This window comes from Leptosomus discolor, chromosome 3, assembly GCF_034619465.1.
Source record: "Leptosomus discolor isolate bLepDis1 chromosome 3, bLepDis1.hap2, whole genome shotgun sequence".
Classification (NCBI taxonomy): Eukaryota; Metazoa; Chordata; class Aves; order Leptosomiformes; family Leptosomidae; genus Leptosomus; species Leptosomus discolor.
Window position 1 is genome coordinate 61,497,847 of NC_141393.1, and position 21,893 is coordinate 61,519,739.

The 21,893-nt window shown below is 49.8% G+C and overlaps 1 protein-coding gene across 1 annotated transcript in view; it reads left to right on the forward strand.

Annotated features, from left to right (window-relative positions):
- The window catches only part of SGIP1 (SH3GL interacting endocytic adaptor 1), a 50,202-nt gene that overhangs the window by 14,850 nt on the left and 13,459 nt on the right, over window positions 1-21,893 (forward strand). Inside the window, exons 3-16 of the mRNA XM_086463024.1 lie at window positions 338-561; window positions 1,221-1,330; window positions 3,896-3,920; window positions 6,635-6,691; window positions 7,254-7,308; window positions 8,197-8,372; window positions 11,444-11,455; window positions 12,148-12,159; window positions 12,923-12,947; window positions 13,126-13,177; window positions 14,220-14,305; window positions 15,575-15,667; window positions 16,394-16,468; window positions 18,389-18,844. Coding sequence (XP_086319150.1) covers window positions 338-561; window positions 1,221-1,330; window positions 3,896-3,920; window positions 6,635-6,691; window positions 7,254-7,308; window positions 8,197-8,372; window positions 11,444-11,455; window positions 12,148-12,159; window positions 12,923-12,947; window positions 13,126-13,177; window positions 14,220-14,305; window positions 15,575-15,667; window positions 16,394-16,468; window positions 18,389-18,844 — 1,458 coding nt within the window. The remainder of the gene's footprint in view (window positions 1-337; window positions 562-1,220; window positions 1,331-3,895; window positions 3,921-6,634; window positions 6,692-7,253; window positions 7,309-8,196; window positions 8,373-11,443; window positions 11,456-12,147; window positions 12,160-12,922; window positions 12,948-13,125; window positions 13,178-14,219; window positions 14,306-15,574; window positions 15,668-16,393; window positions 16,469-18,388; window positions 18,845-21,893) is intronic.

Sequence of the window (21,893 nt, forward strand, 5' to 3'; positions counted from 1 at the left end):
GAGCTCCCCGCAGAGCTGGCTGGGCACCTGGTGAGGAGGCAGCAGGGCAGCATGGGTGCTGCCAGATCTGCCTCTCCTCCCCTCCGTCAGCACTGGCTGTGGTTAATGATGGTCCCTGTTTGCCAGATGATGGATTGACTCTGCTTTCCAGGAGGTTTTGGGGAAGGAGCCGCTGCCGAGCAGGGACTTGCAGTGGCTCCTGCAGACTTGATACAGCCGTTTGCTGCAGACCAGCTCATTGCATCAGTGTGAGCCATTGTGTTTGACTCTCCACAGCATTGCTGCACTCTTGCAGCTGCGTCTGACCCACAGTGCTTCGGGTTTGGGTAACTTCCAGATCAAAGCAAAACTCCTAGGAGCTCTGAAAGGAAAAAGAGGCCAGAAATAGCTCTTCTAGACTCAGGGTCTGTGGTTTATATTGGCTCCTTTGGCCACCAGGATCCCAAAATTACGCTAGGACCTAAATTAATTGTCATCGTGCTGCTGGCAATGATTTCAAATGTGGCCAACAGCGTCCAACGTGAGAGCAGCTTCCAGCTGCAGCCACGTCTTGATGGTTGGGCCGGATGGCCACTGCTGGCAGAAAAACCTCTGCATGAAAACTAGCCAGCCAAATGAAATGTGGTGGTTCAAAATGCTCCAGATCCCCTCCTTGATATGCTCCGAGTCATTATTAAAAATCCCTCTCCTGGATAGCTCTTAGGCTGGAAAAGAGGGAGAAACGTGCAGAAAACTACTCTCCTCCATCTGATTTTAAAAGTGGTATTGTGGTGGCCACTGCCCTGATGGGCTCTGTGGCTCCCAGGGCATCCCACTTCCCAGCCAGCCCCAGCACTGTTGGTACCAGGCATCATTTTAAGATCAAGAATCAGTGCAGAAGATAACCAGCCTCATGGTTTAAATTGTTGGAGTGGTTTTTTTTTTTACACCAAAGAAGGGATTTTCCACTGTGCATTGATACCCACAGGCAGCATGGCAAAGAAGTGTATAATTAAGACAGTAAGATTAGAAATATTAACTGTGAAATACATAGACACACATGCTGAGAGCAAGTTAATAAGTGTTGTGTTAAGTGAACAATAAGAGGTGTAAGCAAACATATGCACTACCTGCAAAATCTTGCTGGCAGTTTCTTGGGTTTGGGTCTTTCTTTTTTTAACCTTATTTATGAATTACAGCTGACAAGGGAATAAGGAACCTTTTGGAGGATTTATTTGAAGTGTACTATTAATATTGCATTCTTATTTATATTCCTTCTATCCTCAGGATTGAAAAAGCGTACAAGGAAGGCCTTTGGTATACGCAAGAAAGAAAAGGATACTGATTCCACGTAAGTCAATGAGAGACAAACCACATTAATATATAATGATACTGGGGAGAAGTTGATGCCAGTGTGCCAGGACAAGAAGGAAGCCAGTGCGTCAGACACTTGTCATCCTTGGATCAAATCTTGTAACAACAAATACATTTAAGCTGTTTCCCCTTGTACATCCAGTGGCCAACAGATAAGGAATTTTCTTGGTGGCACTGCAGAGGTAATAAAGCCGCTTCTCCATGTGTTTGCAATTTATAGTGACAGTTAGTGGTGATCAGAAGAAAATTACTCCTCTGAGAGTTTCAGCAGATTACTCTCTGCCCAAACTACTAATTTGCCTGTCTGCTGAGATCTTTTTAGATGCAAATTCAATTTAAATAGGTGCCCATGCAGGCAGCGAGGCTGTTGGTGGAGTAAAGAGCTGTGTGTTTGGGGATGGCGATGGTGCACGGGACTCGCAGAGCGCACGCCCCATCGGCTTTGCTGCAAGAGATGCTTTTGCTTCCCAGGAAAAAATCTGGCTGCAGCTTCCCCCCCACATCTGGCAGGGGATGCTGCACATGGGTGCAGAATTGCTAGCAGGGTGCTGAGCCCAGCCTGGGGAGGGCTCTTGGCTGCCACTGACATGGCTTTGGGGGAATATCCCAAAGCTGGGTGGCAAAGGAGCCTGCACAGCCTGTGTGTTGGGGACGGAGCGGGGGAAAGGCAGTGAGGAGCCCTGCTCCTGAACCTATGACACCATTCAGATGTTTAATGACTGGCACACCAGAAACCCTATGGGGTTTTGTTTTCTTTTGTTTGGATTGGTTTTCCTGAGCTATTTGATATCTCCACAGTGGTTGGTGAGGTTTCCCCATGTGAAAGGACAGCCACTGCTGTTCTGGCCACGCTCTTGGGGTCACAGCGAGCCTGGGTGCACCCGCACCTGAGGGGCTTTGCCTGCTGCAAAAGGGAGCCCAAAAATAGGGAGAGACATGGAGCACATCCCAAAAGAGGGCTATGCAGCACCGAGCTGGCAGAGAGGGTCTTCCCACTGCAAATGGTGGCTGCTCATCCACCAGCCAGGCAGGCTGTCGGACAGCCAGGAGCTCCTGCTCCAGCCTCGTATGTCTTCATTTATTATTTATCAGAAGCATGGGCAGGAAACAGGCTGCTTTACATCTTCTGCTCATGGAAAATCAATGGAGCCAGGTCTAGGTCCTGCCTTCAGCCAGCTCTGTGATTTCCATGCTGGCTTCCTGGAGGCTGGGGAAGCTGATGGCACATGGAGATAACAAATCCGGGGGTGTTCGTGGTGGTAACGAGCTCGCAGAAAGGCCATTGTGGAGGAGATGCCACAATTAGCAAGCGGCAGTGATTAGCACGTCGCAGGGTCGCATCGCGGTCATCACCCTAAACGGCTTTGAGCGCTCTCCAAATCCCCCGTCGGCAGTCGGCGCGGGGCTGGGAGGAGCGGCGAGGGGCGGTGGGCTTAGACCCTCTGGTCACCCCCTGCCACGGCTGGGCCACCAGAGCCCCAGGACATGGCGGTGGGCACCGCGGTGTGGGGTCTCTGGTGCTGCTGCCTGGATTCTGGGGAGATGTGGGGTGTGCTGGCGCTGCAGTGCGGTGGCAAAGGACCTGCCACCCCTTCCCTCCCCTGGCCAAGGGGCTCCGCAGCCATTTCTGGCTGGGCTTTGGGGAGATGAGCAGGAGGTGATGTTCCCCTGCGCATAGGGGAAATAGGGAAGCAGAGATGATCTCTGCTACTTCCAAAGAATTTTGGGGATCTGTGTGCAAAGAGATTAACATGAGATAAGAGAGATGGGAGGCGGACACGTATGAATTGGAGAAGTTCAATGAAAGGTGTTATTCTTTGTTAAATCAGAGCTGGACGGGCAGCAGCAGCTCCCTGCAGATTTTCTGTGATGCCCTGGGCCACATGTTAATTGGTGGCAAGTCTCTGGCAATATATAAAACTCAGGAGCATGTGGGAGGCAGAGGAGCCCGTCTGGTTTTCATAAACCTATTTGTCTTTTCACTAAATAACTTAGCATCCTTAGACAGCGTTTAAATATGGCTGCTGAGCCTGCCATGCCGTTGGCTGTGAGTGAGGTCTAAATCCCATAAGCAGTTGGGGATTAGGCTCCCTGAGGAGTCTCATCAATTTTCAAATCTGTTCAAAAGAGAACTGACTCTGATTCTGGTGGCAGCAAAATCTCTAAATGACTCTCTATGTAATTTTTATTGTCTTCTGCAAGAGGAGGTACACCCGAGGTAGAGCTGTGGCCATGGGATGGGTGCATGGCTGCAAGGAGGAGCCTGCCCACCTCCTTGGCTGGGAGACTATGATCATCATCAGAAACATTTTATTAACTAATAAATACTAAATTTGTCATCTGATAAAACGGTAGCAATGGCACAGAGACCCTTGTGCGGGTTTCACGAGGAGCACGTAGCAGGTAATTCACATTTGCTGACAATTTCATAATTAAACCCATTGCTGCTGTGGATTCATTAAGAAAACAGTTTCCACAAGTTAATCGGGCGACGGGGCACTTTGGGAGCTAACACGGCTGCCTTTCTTTCTGTTCTTTGCAGAGGGTCGCCAGACAGGGACGGCATCGTAAGTATTGCACAGACCCCAGTCCCGCTTTCCTCTCCTGCCACAGCCCCTTAAATGCCAATTCCTCCATCAGCCACCATCAGAATTTTGTGAATCGTCTCTTCCTTTCTGTTCAATATAGAAAATAAATTTCAGTCAGAAGCTGTCTGTTAAAAATAATGACATATCCCAGGTTTTCTACAAAATTAACACAAAGAAAACAGCAATACAGAAACACCTGAGAAGCGCTGTGGGCAAAGGGACAAGGTGTCCTGCTAAAGCCCCCGGCTCCGCATCCTTGTTTCCTCTCCCACTAATTGGCTTGCGACAGATTTCCTGTGTGATGAATTAAGGGAAAATTGCCAGAACAGCTGTTTCCAATACCTATTTTTATTTTCTACGTTAAACTGAAAATAAGGAGATACTTGTTCTTGAATTATTGCTGCTTTTATTTATGGTGTTGGACAGAAATGCTCTTCTAGATCAGAGTAGCAGGCAGGCCATGCCTCCTTTAGCCATTTTATATCAATTTTGCGAATAAGTACGTTGGGTTCAGACTGGGACTGTGTTGGTCATTATTTTTTGAGCAAATTCAGATGCTAGAAGCTCACCTTATAATCAAAATGAGACCCCCCCCGGATGCTCAGCAGGGAAAGTGGTGCTGAGGTCTTCCATGAAGCCACACAAATAACGGGGTACCAGGTTGCTGCTTTAGAGAAATCACTTCCCACCCCACCCCCAACCCCCATCTGACCCAAGATCCTTGGCTTTGGGCTTGCCTTGTGTTCATAAGCCACTCATTAAGAAATTGTGATTTAAAAAAAAAAAAAGTCTGCAGCTCAGGTAGCACTTTAATCAGCAGTAATAAATAAATAAAGGGCAAGGAGCAACCCGGAGCCATTCCCTCCACTGGCAGAAGCGCTACAGGCAGCCTTTTCTTGCCAGGCATGGGTGCAGGGACCTTGGGTGAGCTTGGGTGCCCTCTTGGTCGGGCTTCTATTCTTGATTTTCCAGGTGGCTTGCTGTTGTTGCAGAACAGGGTCTGCAGTGCTCCAGCAAGCTGAAGGATGCAGAAATGCAGGTTTTCTGAGGGGTATAATGAAGCCACTGAATGTACAGGAGGCAGGGGAGTTAGAGGCTGGAGACACTGAGGGTAACTTTCCTACATGTTCTCACCATAACGTTTGCAGCTACTGAAGTGGCCAAGAGGCAAATTCCCTGGCTGCTAAATAGAGCCCTGTTACCTGCCCACAGTAAAACCGACACTTACTCCTAACAGAGCCATAGCTGAGCCCTCCTTTTCTTATAAAACTGTGCAGTATGTTTGCTAATTCCTTGTAACTTTTTTCTGTGTGTTTAAAAAAAAAAACCAAAAAACAAAGCAAAGCAAAACAAAAAAAGCCAAACAACAACCAACCACCCGATATTTTAACCCTTTTTCTGCCAAACCCCGATCCCTTGCAGCCACCCAGCCCTCATCCCAATGAGCCACCTTGCAATAGCAAACCTGAGAGTGTGCATGAAGGAGGAAAAAAAATTCGGTAAGGAAAACAGAGCTTGGTTTACAGCTATGAGAGGGTGGTTAAAAACAGCGAGTAGTTTTTGTTTTGAAATCCAGGATATAGGAAAACATCATTTAGGTTCAGTCAGGTGGAGGTATGTGAGTTGAATAGAAATGGGTTTAAATACAAATGGACTGGGGGAAAAGCAGAAATCCCATATAACTGCATTCAGACTCTGATTTTTCACCTTTGTGCCTTTATTGAGGCTGCTCCATTGTTGGGCAGCATCCTGAGGACCGCTGGGTGAGATGTGGAGGGTGACAGTGCTGGTGGCCTGATCCAGCCCCCCATGCTGCATTAGACCCTTGGCAGGGTGCTGGGGTGGGGTGTGCTGTCTCTGGCAGCTAAAGGAAACAAGCTTATTTAATTTAGGTGCCCAGAAATGAGAACCCAGCCTAACTGCAGCCCCTGAGCTGGCCTTGCAGTGTTACTCACTGGCTGCAGTGTCCAGCAGGAGCATTGGGTGTGTTTTGGATGCCCAGAGCAGACCAGCAAAGGGTCCTGCAGGCGATGGGTGCCCAAAACTTCCTTCCAAATCAGATGCCCCCTTGGTCCAAAGCAGCAATAACCTGTATGCGTGTTGTCCGTGTGTTGTGATGTGCACTAATGCCCCACCCCAGATGGGTTAGCCCGGATGCCTCTCACTGCTGCAACCTGGCTTTGCTGGAGGGTGTAGCAATAGCCCCCAGCTTGCTCTGCGGGCAGTTTGGCTACTGAATAACAGAAACTGAATCCTTCTTTCAGGATGTTCTGTAGAAGGTGTTTATCTCCTGATAAATTATGCACGATACCTGTGCTCAGTGAGCATTGGGAGCCCCTGCTGCTGCCAGCTCTCCCTGTGGGCTGGAATACCCCAGCATGGGGAGAAATGGCCAAATGGCCATTTCGTTTATCTTCCTTAAGAAATGTTGTATGTTCACCTAATGAACATTCAAAAAAAAAAAAAAAAAAAAGCTTTTAGCTTTCTGGTGTGGAAGGCCTTCCAGAAATGAGAAATATTGTTGCGTATTGCTGACGTGCACATGCACAGAGCAGCTTTCTATAGTGCCTGCATGGGTGGCTGCAGCAATACCCAGGGACATCCCAGCCGTGTCAATGCATGTGGGTAAGGTATGTTGTGTTCTTGTTTCCTTCATTTAAAATGTGGAAATTTTGTTTTCCAATGTGTTGCAGAAGAAAACGAATGGAGCCCCGAATGGATTTTATGCAGAGATCGACTGGGACAGATACGTAAGTGTCCCACGGGGCCTCCCCTCCATCCAGCACCCACGCAGCTCCCAATGGGGGACCCGGGCTGTGTTCCTATGCTGTCCTTTTGGCTTTCTGGGTGGCCATTTGGGGCCGTTAGTTGTGTCCAGATACATATTTCATATCTGCATCTTAATTAAATAGCATAAAACTGCCCAGAAACCGGATGGCTCCAGCGAGTGCTGCCCAAGCCTCCAGGATGTTGCAGTTACCCAGAGGAAACCCTGGGTTGCAACCAAGTGTTTCAAAAAAGCTTCTGCAAAAATCGAGTGTTGCAAAATTTTACCTGGGGAAAACTGAGCACTGTAAAAACGGATGTGCAGTGAGGCTGGGTGCTCAGCCCCTGCTGATTGCCCAGGCCAGTGCTGGGCTGGAGCATCGGTGCTGCTTGCTCTATGCAGCCCCAGGGGCCACCAGCAGCCGTGGGCTGCACAGAGCTTCGCTGGACGTCACTTCTCCCAGGAGGAAAGAGCTGGTCCAACTTTCCAGGAACAGAATTCCTAATTCTTTTGGGGTTTTGGTGGGGTTTTTGTGCCCTATTCAGAATTCACCTGAGCTTGATGAGGAGGGATACAGCATCCGACCTGAGGAACCAGGCTATATCCTTTATTGTTGGTTTTGCTTCTCTGTTTACAAACCGTAAGGTGAGGTGGGGTTCACAGGCATGCCACTGACTATTATTGTTATTATTATTATTTATTTCCCCCCCTTTATTTTCTTTTTGAGCTGTCCCTCCACAGCTAAAATTGACTCCTGAGGGCAATTACCTGAGGCAGTAGAGCAGGAGGTGATTTTAATTGCCTTTGATCCACTGCTATGAAACGAGGAGGCAGCATGGGGATCACCCCTGTGGGGTGCCCCATGGAGACCCCAGTGCCCCATCTAATCTGCGTTGAGCGCTGCTGGACATGTAGTGCTTTGTCACAGCTGACGCTGTTTTGGGGCAGATCTGCATGGCAGGAAAAGCAAAAGGAGCAAAGATCCATTTGCAGCTCCCATAGCATGTCCCACTAAGGGGTGAGGAGACTTTGCTGGCTGGAGCCCATGCACGCTCATCATTCTTAAGCTGGCAGCAGGTTTTAAGCCACCTCCTCGCAGCTGGAGGAGGGTCAGTGGAAAAGCAGAATTTTTTCCCTCTGCCACTGCTGGAAAATACTGGTTCTCTGTGGGTGTTGAGCCAGAGGGGTCACAATGGGGAGGGAACCCAGACACTGATGCAAATCACTGGTGGGCTAAACCAGGGCTGGAGTTACCGCTGTGAGCACCAGTTCCCACGTCCTCTGCCCACACATGGATAAAGCAGTGAAACCTCCCAGTAGTGACAGGCGTGGAAGGAGGATTTGCCCCTGCACACTGCTACTGCCCTTGGGCGTCTGGGATAAGCACTTTGGGAACACCTAATGCCCACTCTTCAGGGAGGCTTGAGCCTTTGAACGCTGAGGCTCTGCTGTCGCAGCAGAAAGAAACCTTCTTTAACTGTGCTCTACCTACCAAAGGAAAGCACTTCTACTCCTCAAGTGAATCCGAAGAGGAAGAGGAGGCGCACAAGAAGTTCAACATTAAGATCAAGCCTTTGCAGGCTAAAGACATCCTGAAGAGCGCAGCAACAGTAGATGAGCTGAAGGCATCGATAGGCAACATTGCACTTTCTCCATCCCCCGTGGTGAGTCCTCGGTGTTTCCTTCTCCTCCCCAGGTTGCAAAACCAGCGGCGCTCTGCAGGGCTCCTCCCGAGCAAGCAGGGTGCTCATCCTTAGGTGCCCATGGTGAGGTTTGCCTTTGTGTTTTTATTGATAGAGCTAGTCTACATGGAGCCAATAGCGTGGCTGCAGCTAGAGCTCAGATGTATTGCAGTGACGTTTCCAGTTCAAAATGTCCTAAAAATTCCCTTTCCTGCTCATAAAACAGGGCAGCTGAGATCAGAATATACTATTCCCTTGTTCTTCCCCTTTTTCCTCATTTTTCAAGTGGTCATTGTTCAGAGCGTAAATCAGATGGGTCTTGCCATCTTGATTCCTGAGGCAGGGAAAGTATGTCTGGGGTTTTCCCCACAGCTGCTATGGGATGTTAGAGGGACATTTCTCATCCCCGTGGTGAATCTGAGGCTCCCGGCGAGAATGGTCATCTCTCCTTAGTCCCTCCTGGTATAAATACCATCACCCTCTGGTTTTCCTAAGGCTTGTCAAGATTTCTGTTGTCTCATTCCAATCTGTTCAGCTGTGAAAAGATTTGATTTCTGTCTTTCAGTGGGCTTTAGTGTGGGCTATATTGCCTCTTCAGACAGAGCTTTCTATGATTTATAAATAGCCTGTGTCTGAAGTGTGAATGAATCTCAAACTCAAAGCAAAGAGGAAATAAAATTACTGCATTTTATGTCTTCCTTCCAAACCAACGCAATGTCACCAATTTTAATGAAAGCTTCTGGGACAAGTCACTGTCCTTGCAAATACTGAGTCCCACTGGCACAGCTCTGCTTCCCCCCAATGCTTGGTCCCTTTTAGTGACCTGCAGTTCTGGGTGCTTTTTGCACTGTGACCAGGGAGGTTCTGTCTGTTAGTGTTCAAGGGTTAGAAACTGCAGTTGGCAAGCACAAAAAAAAAAAAAGGAAAATCCAAAAAAAACAAACAACAAAAAACCAAAATTACGTCCCATCAAAATTACAGGGGAAAAAAAAAAAAGGGGGGGGGGGGGGGGGGGCAGTGTTTTGGAGACTGGCAATTATTTGCCAAATAGGTGGATAATTTTGATTGAGAGGGGAAAAAAAAACAACTGAGAATTCCTTATTGCAAAACCAAACTAATTTTAGTTTTGCAAGGCGATGGCCACAGCATTTTGATGCACATACGTGTATACGTATATAATGTAGGAGCCAGCATTGTTTCAGGAGGGGAGAGGAAATACTGTGACATTTGAAAAATGGGATAGGGAAAGCACTAAGAATTTATTTAAGGGGCCAAGTCTATATTTGGTGGATTCTCCTTCCCTTGTGGCTTTTATTTCTGCATCCTTCACTGGCAGCAGGTCCCTGTCACAGGGTTTTGCTGCTCTGGGCACCGCAGGGCACTTGCCCATCCTGGGGTGGCTCTGGCACAGCCGCAGAGGTGGGGAGTAGCTGCTCATTGATTCTGTACCATGGCCTGCAGTGTAGGGATTCTGGAGAATCTAGCCAAAAAATATAGAGCAACTTTAGCCATAAATAAAGATCCGTTAAGAAATTATCAAACGGTTACATTCAGGTCCTAGCAGTGCAAAGTTCCTTGGTTATTTTTATTCTTACCAATGAAATACCTTAATAGTTTTGCACCAGTACGTAGGTCAGCACTTCCACACCTCATCTTTCCAAGGAAAACAAAACCCCACAAAATGTCCTGTTTGCTAGACACGATTTTGTGTCTCCTCTTTTCCATGGTGTTTTTCCTGCTGAGGTTGGGAGGAGTTTTGCTGTCTGTTAGGAAGGATTCAGCCCCTGGTAAGCACGCCTGTGTGTGTCAGTGTGGTGCGGTCTGGGTCCTGCCCTTTGGGCATTGAGTCGGGATGCTCTATGCTTTGCTTTGGGGAATTCCCTGTCCCTGGCACCAGCTCGGAGCTGGTGCCCCCCTGTAAAGCAGTTCAGTCATGCTCTGCTCAACCCAAAGGGCTCAGGGAAAAGCCCTGTGCCAGGCTGGACAGAAAGAACTGTGCTGCTTCCCCATGTCAGGATCCAAAATCCGGCATACGGAGCCAAAGGGCGCAGATGGGAAGGTGAGCGGTGCCACAGCTGAGCAGCCGGGCGCTCCCTGGCACACCGGATCTTGGCAAGCAGCACCCATGTCCAGGAAAGCACTAGTGCCGTGGGGCAGGAGCCAGCTGAAGGAGTTTTGCATCCATGGGAGCTCCATGCTTTGCTGTCTGGGTCGCTGCCCGTGTCCTGGGCTTGTCTCCCTCTCAAACCAGCTGCAAAGCCCTTCTCCAGCCCCCTGTCCCTCCTGCACGCCGGCCTCTCCTGGAAGAGAGCAACAGGATGGGAGATACCATTTCCATGGGCACTGTCCTCCCTATCCTTTTGGCTTGTCAATTATGGTGCCTTAACTTGAAGGCAAGAAGAAAATTGGAGATGCTGTTGTAAGCTCATTTCCTGAGAAGTACACGGATGATGGTGCAACCTGCCTGTGCCACGTACCGTGGCACCAACAGCCTGGCATCGGCAGACCTCCTACCCTCTTCCCTGCTCCTTCCTACTGGCAGCTCCTGCTCCTGCTCCTGCCTGCTCTGCTCTTTGCACCATGGAAAACTCAGGCCCAGGAGCAGGAGCTTTGTAGCAATCTAAAAATGTAGTCACTGGGCAAAGCTGATGAGTAAATAGCCTTAAATTTAAGCACTTAGGGATAAAATCGTGCTTTTGACTTTTCTTTCATACAGACCCTTCCAAGAAATGAAACAGGTTGAGAAATGGCCTTTGTCTATAGCTAGCAGGGCCTGCTAATGACAGAGCATGTGAATCCTTTCTGTAAGCAAGCTCAGCTGCAGGTTTTTATTTCTCTCTATGCTCTCTCTCATGCCAATCTTCTGTCTGAATGAATGATAGCCTGGCTGGATGTGCTCACGACTCTGCTTTGCTCTGTGTTTAACAGCTATACACCTGATGCTTCTGGTCATAATATAAATCTTTTATTTCCCTTTGATCCCTTTATAGAAAATATCTTATATTCTCATTTTCTTTTTCTTTTTTTTTTTTTATTTTTCTGCATTCTTTTAGAGGAAAAGTCCGGTAAGAAATACACTTTTTTTCTTACATTATTTTTAAGTCTTGTGTTCTCTTGTTTGCATGGTCCCTGTTTTCCGTATCTCTAGAGCTGATATGTAAAATGCAAATTTCAAATCCTCTTGTTTTGGAAGGCGTGATGTTTATTATTTTTCTTCTCCCTTGATTTAACTTAGAGCATTTTAAAATAGAGGTAGGCTGTCTTTGCTTTGAATGTACATAATCTGGGGGTGTAGTTTGGGTGAAAGAGCTGGTGGTTTTGGACAAGACATATAAGGGCACAGTTTTATCTGGGCATGTTTTTCATACAACATTGCACATCTAAAGGTATGAGAAAACAGAAAAAAAAAGTCAGTGGTCGCTGACCTCTGGTGCCAGGGTATGCAATGGTGATTGGGCTTCAGCATGTTCTGTGCCCAAAGTGGGGAAATTCACCCATTCCACGGGATTTGGGTTCCCTCAGGAGTCTCTCTGGATGCTGCTCTCCCATCACCAGCCCGTGGGAGCAAGGCGTTGTGCTCCCAGTGGTGGGTGCTGGGGCTGGAGGGTTATGTGGAAGAGGAAACCCACCCGGTGCTGCACCGATGTGTTCTGTGAATCCGTGATGGAGGGGTGTGATGGGCGTTGGGGGACCTGGGGCGCTGACATGTTGCTCTCTGACCAGGTGTCTCTTCTCTCTTCCTTCTCGCTGACCACAGCGGCGCAGCCCGGTAAGCACCCTTGTCTGCTGTTTCTGCCCCTCCGCTCGGGGAACAGGGGTGCTGGGGGGGCGGGGGTCAGAGTCTGCACTGAGATTACGTGGGGAGCAGGGTGCCGGTGCTGTTAGCTGCCCCGTTGTGGGACCTTGTCCTCCCTGCTGATGCAAAGAGGTCCCCAATGATGGGCATCTTCCATGGCTCGACCTGCATCATTGAAAAACCCCCTGCTTGTGGTCCTGGAATATCCCCGCTGCCCGTCCCCCTCCCCTCTCTGCCCTGTAGCCCCAGCTCCCACGGTCTGGGGGGCATGTTTGGCTTTTGCTGCATGTGGGCATGTGTGTGTTGTGAGGTGGGAGCAATGATTGAGATTGCTGAAAGTACAGTATTTGGCTTAGATCGATTTGCAGCCCATCAAACGTGAGGATTTTGGGTTTATGCCACTTCTAATGGGGTGAGGGTGTCAGTGACCCCCAAAAGCCCCTTGGCAGTCAGGATGGCTGTGAAGGCAGCACTGCCAGCTGATGGTGTCACACATCTCAAAATCCTTTCAGTTGGGTGTTTTCTGCTCCCTGTACGCTGGGAGCAAATGGGTTTTCACAACGCGTGTGTGCACCTGGGCATATTTTGGCCATGTACAGCAAACATTACCTTAGAGAGGCAATTCCTGCCACATCTGCCGGGCTGCTTTGCTCCTGCTGTGTCCCTCCTTGAGTGACAGCTGCCATGTGCCCATGTCGCTGTGCATTCCACTTACCTCATGTGTTTCTAATTCCAGGGGACGATTAAAAGGAATTTATCCAGTAAGTATGTTCTGTAGCCTTCAAGAACAGTAGTTACAGCAGAGGGGGGCTGGTGGTGGTGGTATTTGGGGGGGGGGAGGGGCAGGGGAGCGGGGTCCAGTTGGGCTGAGGGCGATGCTGGGGGGGTGGGCGGGTGGGGGAACAGCTCTAACCCTGCGCTGTCCCTTCTGTGCCGCAGGTGAGGAGATCGCACGGCCCCGGCGCTCCACACCGACGCCAGACCCTGCCAGGTCAGTATGGAGTCCGTTGGGGTAATTATCCAAGAGAGCTATGCTTAGGCACATCATCCTGATGTGGTTTCTGAACATTTTGATGGACAATTGCACATTTGCACCTTTGCTCAACGGGAAGCATCTGTTTTCACCTCCAGATTTTGATCCTTTGTGTATACCTGGGTAGGTCAAACCCAGAATAATGCAGCACTGGGTATTTACTGCCATACTAATATTGCCAATCCAACAGCTAGCTGAGCTGCCCCAGTTTGGCTCATCAAAGATACTGCTGCAGAAACATCGCTTTTATAACTTCTTAGGCTCATGAGGCAGTTTGTGTTCAGTGATTAAGGAAATGCTCTGTGCTGCAGGGTGCAGGAGGCACAGGGAGCTTTGAGTCCACAGGCTCTTTGCTCAGATGCCAGGCAAGTCAATGAGAAGTGAGGGGAGGTGCCCTGGTGGTGATGGTGGGTCCCCCCAGAGCGCAGACAAACAGAAACCTGCAGAGTTGAGGTGCTGATGGCAGCGGCAGCCCTGGTTGCAGATGTGCAGCATCCATACTCACTCTCCCACAAGAGCAGCAAGGACATCTGCTGCTGGAAGCCATCTTGAACCTGATCAATGGGGAGAGCTGGCAAGTGTGTGCTGTGGGTATATGTTGGTTTAGGAAAGCAAACAGGCTAGTTGGTACAGAGTGAAGCCAGATCTCGCTAGGAGCGTGTCCTGTGCAGCTGCAGGGCTCAATTCAAGGTGTGTTGGACCCGACAGTGGTCCACACCTTGACTTTTTTTTCCCTTTTCCGTGCAGTCTGGAGTAGCTCTGACTAACCCTGAAGCAATCCCCAGTGCTGCAGCAGCTGCTTGGGCAGCACAGGGTTTGCACCGTGGTGCTACCGCTCTCCTTTCCTTTTTTCTCTGCCTGAAACACTGTGCTTTGCAAGGTGCCTGTTTAATCTAGAACATAAACACCCCCTGAAAATACACATATCTGCACTTAAATGTCGGGTTTGAGTACAAACCTGAACCTCATGCTGTTCCTCTGCACTCTTCTCGTCCCACAGCAAGAAAGCTGGGGAGGACCCTGCAGCGCTAGCACCGCTCTTCGGGCCCCCGCTGGAGTTGGCGTTTGAGGAGCAGAAGCTGGACGGTGGGTTGGGAGACACGGGTGGCATCCCCTGGCAGTGACTACTGGCTGTGCCGTGCCTTGAGGACAGCTCGTGGCACCCAGCTCTGCCAGCAAGTAGGGTAGCCCTGGCCATCAACCCCCCGGCCCGCCTCTTAAAGGAGGGGAAAAAACAAAATTAAAGCAGAAGGCAAAGGGTGGGGAGTTGTATTACAAGGAGCGTGGGGTTGCGGTTTATATGGGTCATACAGAAACAGAGCAGGTGTCTAAGACAATTAGTTAATTATGTGGTCTTGGGACAAATCCTGAAAGAGAGCAGCTAACGAATATTAAAAATACTGACTCAAATGAAAGCCTGGTTTTGCCAGCCTGGCAGGCTCTGCTCACGTACCTCGACGTGGTGTGTGTTTAACAGTGGTGGCCGTTACCTTCCAACACTGCAGCATCACGCTGATTTAATTGAAGGCAGACATGACCGGAGCTGTCTGGCAATGCTTTACAGCTCCCCGTGAGGATGTCACCCCAGCAATGGCATTTGTTCCCAGAAACAGCATTCCCGTGGACAGGAATATAAGGACACTTTGCTCCCCACCCCACAAGCCTTTTTGGTTTTTATACAGCTTTCCCGAGGCGCAGCAATGCTGTGAGGCTTGTTCTCCCCAAAGAGGAGGGAAAACCCCCTTGACCCACTGGAGCTGCTTGTTCACGGTCTTCTCCTCCTGGCTCTGCTCAGCTAACACGAAATGGCCGCTGCCACTTGTAGCCTAGTTATGTCTTGTAATTAATGACCCCGGTTAATTCTTACAATCCAAACTGTTTGCATGCAGTTCTCTACACACAGCCCCCCCCCGCCCCCAGAAAGTGTGAAATGTTTAAATGAGATATAGAAGAGGGTTTTTTTCCCCTACAACCTCTGTGAATATAATGAGATCTTTTCATTCCAATACCTGTTTTTTTTTCTGCATATCCTAAAATTCCAGACAATTTCTGCAATTAACGCAATGTTTCACTTAATGTAATAAGCCTCCAAGTACATAAATGGCATTGTTTTGTTTGTCAAGCAGCATGAGTGTCAAACTAATTGCGTGTCCTGTTTAAAAATCAGGCAAGCTTGTAATTATCTAACATTACAGAAAACCCCCTGTCTTTAATTAACGAGAGGTTTCTGCTACTATTTATTTCCTCTCTTTACAAGCCTCAGATGAACATGTCTCATCTGTGTGTCTTGGTATTTGTAAGAAGACAGACGGTTTTATCCTTTGCATGTGTGTTTGTTTATTTTTGATTTTTCAGCTACTCTAGATCAGCCTGAGATATGGGGGTCGGTCCAGCCCATTAACACAAGCATAGAGTCCCCAAAGCTACCGAGACCTTTTCCAACTGGAAGTAAGTGACTGGAAAGAAGTTGTTATACATAGAAATCAAATCAAATCTTTTACTTTCCCTCATCCAGACTCCTGGTACTGTGCAATTCTGTAATATTTTAATTGTGGGCAAGTCAGAGGGTTTTTCTTCGTGTTGGTCAAGGCAACCTCTGGCCACATCACGAGCTTGTCAAGGGGATTGTGACACTTGTGACTGAAATGGTTGCAGAGTGCTACGGTGCGTCCCGGGCTGTTCCTCCAGGAGGTTTGGACTCAGACGCTATTTACATCTGCTTTGACAAAATGCCCCTATGAAGCAGCACTGGGTTAATTAACCACGGCACTTCTCCTCCCATATGTGCATCCCTGATCCATGCGGGATGGGCACGTGAGAAAGACAGAGGCAGATATGGGCCTCCGAGGCTACAGGTTTTAATTAAAACAGTAATTCAGGTTTTTAAAACATGGGTACAATTGAAGATTTAAAAATGGAAAAAAAAAAAGAAAACCCAACCAAAAAACCCCCCAAACCCAACAAAAATGGCCATCAGCGATTGCTCATTGCTCAGTAAAACACTGTAAGCTCCCAGACAGTGGGGATGCTCCTGCTCCCCTAGCAATGGCCTCAGGGCTGCTGCTGCCGCTTTCTTTGCACCTTGGCCGCAGGATCCCTCTTGCCCAGCTAAGCCGTGAACATTCCTGAATGCGCTGCAACTGAATTTTTCCCCTTTTCCACTCTGTTTTGCAGCGCCCCCACCGCTCCCACCGAAAAACGTCCCAGCCACGCCACCACGCACCGGCTCTCCGCTGACAGTGGGAATAGGTAAAAGCTCAGCACTGCACCTCTGCGCGTGTGCCCTTGTCCAGCTCCGGTAGACTGATCCGGAGCCTGCGGGGGCTGTGGTGGTGGTGGTGGGGGGTCATGTCCCTGTGGCTGCATTTTGGACGTGGGTTTGGCCCTCATGCATCCACTTCCCTTTTGGTTCATGGTGCTTCAAGGGATGCTGCAGTCAGGGTGACACTTTAGAAGCAGTGCAAAGATGCCTTTGACTCCCGAGTCAGTGTCACCCTGGTGAAATGAATGCTCTGGGTCACTTCTAGAAATGAAATGCAGCATTAGCCTTAATGTCTGCTCAAAATTGGGAATAAGCAGAGCACCATTAGCGCCCGGAGCAGCACTGCACAGTCTGTGCTTGTGAAATAATGGGGTGTGTGGTGCTTGCTTGTGTCAGGGGAGCTGGTCCTCCCCTTCCTGCCCTCCCAAATGCCTACTGGTGTCAGGGAAGGTGGGAAAAGCCCCCCCCCCCGCCCCCAGTGCTGCAGCCTGGGGCTGGAAGCTGGGGATGCAGAGGGGCTGGGGAGAGAGAATGAAATGGTGCTTGGAATAAACAACAGCCTGAAGGGAGGGATTGAAAGACGTTGTTGAATGGAGCCAGAGGACATAAAGTGCTTATAAGCATATAATTCATGTTGCTGGCAGGGTGCTGTCTATTGGAGGTGCAGGTTGTGAGGAAGGAAGGGCAGTCCCTCGTCTTTGGACAGGGCATCGGATGGGGACAGACGGTCTCGCTGCACACATGCATAGAGCACCTCAGGGCGTTAGTAGCATTGCCAGGAAGAAATCCCCTGCTCTGAGCTTGCTGCTCTATCCATCAATATTTCATTCATGCTTCCGTATCTTGATTTTTTTCTATGTATCTAAGCAGCCAGGCTGGCAGAGCATCCACCTACAAATGTAGATTCATCCACAAGGGCAAATACAATGCTCAGCCATGTGTGACGGTTCATTTGCTGGAGCCTGGCTTGCTGCATGCTTCAGCCTGTGCATCAAGTAAAGCAAGTGGCAGAGATCTGTTGGTTTGGTTTTTGGTTTGTTTTTTTTTTCTGTTTTAGCAAAACTGTATTTTATCCCCTAAATGTAGGACGTTTCGGGGCAGCTGGCTCCCCCAAATGCAGGAATCAGGGGTGGGATGCTGACACGAGTTGCCCAGAGGACATGTTAATTTTAGCTCCAGCCCTTGGGGAAAAGAAACGCAAGAAAAGAGGGCACAGAAGGAAGGGTGGAGGGTCTCCCTCCTCTGGATGTGTAACGCTTTGCTGATGAATTCCGTCTCCGTGTTGGTTATGAAGTGAGATGTGAACATTGACATGTGGTAGCTCACTTAGTGAGCAGAGCCCTAAAGTACCCTTATCTGCTGCTGCTTGCAACTGAAATACATACACCCTGTCTGCTTTCCTGTCCTGCATGCCCAGCACCAGCTCTTGAGAGTGTCAAGCATGTTTAAATATATTTATATGTATGTGTTTGCAGATAGATATGTAAGGGATTGTGCAAGAGAGCTGAGTGCAGAAGGTTAGTATCTGCTGATAATCTAGAGTGATGGTAATGGCATAACCACGTCATTTAGACAACACATAACAAAGGCTGAGAGCCCGTTGTAAATTTTGGGAGGACGGGGGACCCTTGCATAGGAAGTGATGGAGGAGGAGGGCTTGGCTCGTGGTGCATGCTTTCTCCTGCAGCGTATGTATTTCAGTCCCGTGTGGCTCATTACACATTGCACATGGCCTGTCAGAGACCTGACTTTCTTGCACATGAATTATATTCCCCAGCAGCTTATAAGAAAACATGTTTTTAAAGCATCTTCTCTAGAAAGTATCTGCCATAGGGCCCCGTAGAGAATAGTGCGACTGCAGTGCTCTCGGTTAATGCTAAGTGTAAAATAAACTACTTTAACCACAGGAGGGGACCAGACAGCAGCAGAGCTCAAAAGTGACAAACTTCTATCCATCAATGACTTGGACAGCATTTTTGGCCCTGTGCTATCCCCCAAGTCTACTGCTGTTAACGCAGAAGACAAGTGGGTCAATTTTTCCGATCAATCCCCGGAAAACACCACTCCGGAGTTGACACCCAGGGAAAAAGCGGCATCCCCGCCGGCGGCAGCGGGCAGCCCGGCCGATGCTCCAGTGGCCGAGCCCTCCCGCCCGCTCCCCTCGCCGCTCCACCTGGAAGAAGTTCACAAGAAGGTTTCTGAGCAACCCCACCTTAAGGATGATAATTTGGAGCCGGCCGCCTCTCCCAAAGAGTTTGGGCTGGGATTAAGAGCGACCCCACCTCCCCCTCCGCCACCCACCTACCGGACGGTGGTCTCCTCACCCGGACCGGGCGCCAGCAGCGGCACAGGAAGTACCAGCGGTACGTCCCGCGGCCTTGGGTGTGCTTTGGTGTGGCCGTGACCGCATCCGCCATCCCCTCTCGCCTGGTTGTGCCTGTGCCCGGCGCCCGTGCTCCCACCTGACCGTCTCGTGCTTCTACGTCTAGCGTCTGCCCTCAGCCTCCTGTGTCCTCTCCCTTACTCCGTGCTGCGTGTCTGATGGTCGGATGGGTCTGACAGCCTTTCCCCAAAGCTCCTGTGAGCCACCCTTCCCACTTTTGCTACACACATAAACCTCTATTTGGCATAGGATTGCTGTTGCTGCACCTCCATCAGTAGGCTTCAGAGTGAACACAGGTGGAAACATTTCAACCAAATAATCTGAGCAAGCCTCAGAACATGGGGGGGGGGGGGGGTGTTAAATCTGTTGCAGACAGACAGGTCACTGCATACTGTCACCCCAGGGCTAAGGTGGCATGGGATGGCACTTGGCCCCTCTCGGCTGTGAGAGCATGGATGCTCTCTGGGGGCTGGGTCTGGAGAAATGGCTTCCAGGGTGAACCTTTCACAAGGGCAGAACCTGATAGGTGTGTCTGGTGTGTGCTGGCTGATGGGCTTCACCTGTTTAATTATAAATGCCTGTGTGCCCATTAGGGCAAACGAGCTTGTCAGAGGTCAGCTTACACGAGCTCTCCCACAGTGCTTGAGAAGGTGCAACCTGATCGTGTTATTTTTAGAGGCACTTACTGGACCGGTGCAGCCATGATGTGCAAATCTCCATCCCCACCAGCCCCCGTGCTGCTGTCCTGCATCCACGAGAGGTTATTTTTGAGAGCGTTACCCCCGCCAGAGCCGTGCAGGTGGTGGGGGGAGGTGATGGGTGTGTTGGGTGCACAGCTCCCTGTCCCTGTGCCTGACCGCTGTCACCAGCCTCACGTGAGCTTGAAAGCCGTGCCATCTGCTTCGGGGCGTTGTCACCTCCTGGGCAGGGCGGGGTGTGTTTGGGGTGTGTCGTCCCCCCCTCAAGTGTGGCTGTTGCTGCGAGTGTGGCTTCGCTTTAGTGGTGGTGGCTTTTCTGTGCCAGCTTGGCAAGGTGGTGGGTGGGTGGGTGGAGGTCTGCACAGGGGCTGCAGCATCCAGCTGCTGCTGGCAGTGGTTGGACCTGGGACTTCTCCAGGAGAGGGGCAGCAGGAAACAGCAAACTTCTTCCCAGACCGTGCTCCACCCCCATGCCAACTGAGCAACTGCCTTGAGCGAGCAGAGATCCGCAGGATGGGGCCCTGCAGGTGGCTTCGCACGTGGGGGTGGATGGAAAAACCACACTCGGCAAGGCAGCACTGCCTGTTTGGGAAGATCCATGTCTCTTCCCTAGAAATGATTTCCTGTCTTGGTTCAGTGTGCTTTGCAGCCTGCTGCTGCCTCAGCCTTACCCAGCCCAGCGCCGGACAGCGAGCTGTAAAACATGTAGAGCATTGAAATGTGTGAAAGCACAAAAAAATCACGCAAATCTTCAGAAAGCTGCATCGTGTGGCACACGATCTGGGTGCACAGTGCAGATCCAGCACCCTTCCCGCTCCTACCCTGTTGCTGCAGCTGGCCCTGAGGGTGGCTGTGGAGCAGAGGCATACCAGGATGTCCTCCTATCATTGCATTCCACAGTAGCCTGGGCTTGTGGGTGTCACCGAGGCAGGACTGGGGACTGGCATCCCAGTGGGCTTCTGATTTCATGCTTATTCACAACGTGCTACCACAGTTTCTTGTTCTAGAAAATATCTAGAGGTACATCAGTTTCCCAGGGACCTTAAATACCTGAAGAATAAAACTCTCTGGATGAAAGCTGATGTCTGGAAGGGCTTTGGCTAGCTTGTGGCCACTCCTGAGCCAGGCCAAAATGCACCCTCAGAGTCTTTGTCTTGTAACATTCATCAGGTCCCTGAATACTTCCTATTTTCTCAAGCTTTTGCTCAGATAAGGAAGGAAAAATTAAAACTTTGGTTCCCAAATTAGGCTTCTAAATAAAAAGGGCTTGAATTGTGGAGTTGCTCAAAGGAATGGCCAGGGCTCTCTTTGAACAAGCCCAGCTCTCAGCCTTCTGTCATTTGCTTCTCAGTCTCATTTCTACAGATATAGCTCTGCTATTTCTTTAATTTGAGCTATCACCCAAAAAGCTTAGTAAACTGATTCTCTTTTAAGCAAAGAAAAATAAAGCTAAAGACATCATCATATTGTCAGCCTGAGCAAAACTCACCACTCTGCAGATTGTAGCATGTTGCTATGCTCTGTGGAGGTTGGTAGCTAACGCCAGCTCTGCTGTTCTGCAAAACAGAGTCTGTGTTCCCTGCTGCTCCTCTTGTCTTGGTGCAGCCTCTGACTGATCTGTACAGTACTGGTTAATGCTGAACTTACACTGGAAGGAATTTCTCTACGTGGAGAAAAATTCTCTGCTGGGTATCCATTTAAGTATCTGTTAAAATTTCTATTGGATTGCAAAACTTCCCCTTCACAGCAAGGCAGCAGCCACTGGGGACAACAAGAACCCTGCCAACAGCACATTCTTGTTCTTTGAAACTCTTCTAGAGGGCTGGGAAACGCATGATGCTCCCAGCAAATCTGACAGCTTTGGTGTTCCATCCTTCCTCTTCTTTGCTTGGGCAAAGCTTTGCCTCTCTCACTGGGACCCCTCATTCCCAGGGCGGGGGACTGACCCCACTCACTGGCTGTGCTGCCCCAGGAGGCCAGGCACCGGCATCAGCTGCTGCAGGGGTTAAGCATTGTTTTTTCTCCTGCCCGTGTCTACTTTTCGGAAAAGCTGTAAGACTTCTCCAATAACAATTTTCACAGCGCTCCCAGCCAAGGGAGCCAGGTACCCAGCACAAAGGGGCAGCCCCTGCAAGAAACACATCAGCGATCCCAAAAAGCTCTTCGCTGTGCAAAGCTGCTGGTGTGGAGCAATGGAAAAGGGGAGCTTGTCCAGGGTGTGCGTGGGCACCCACGCCGGCTCCTGGGGGCAGAAGCCTTTGCATCAAGATGGGTCACGGGTGGGTGCAGGGGTTGGGGGGTGGGCAGCCGTGGGGACCAGCCTGCGGTGTG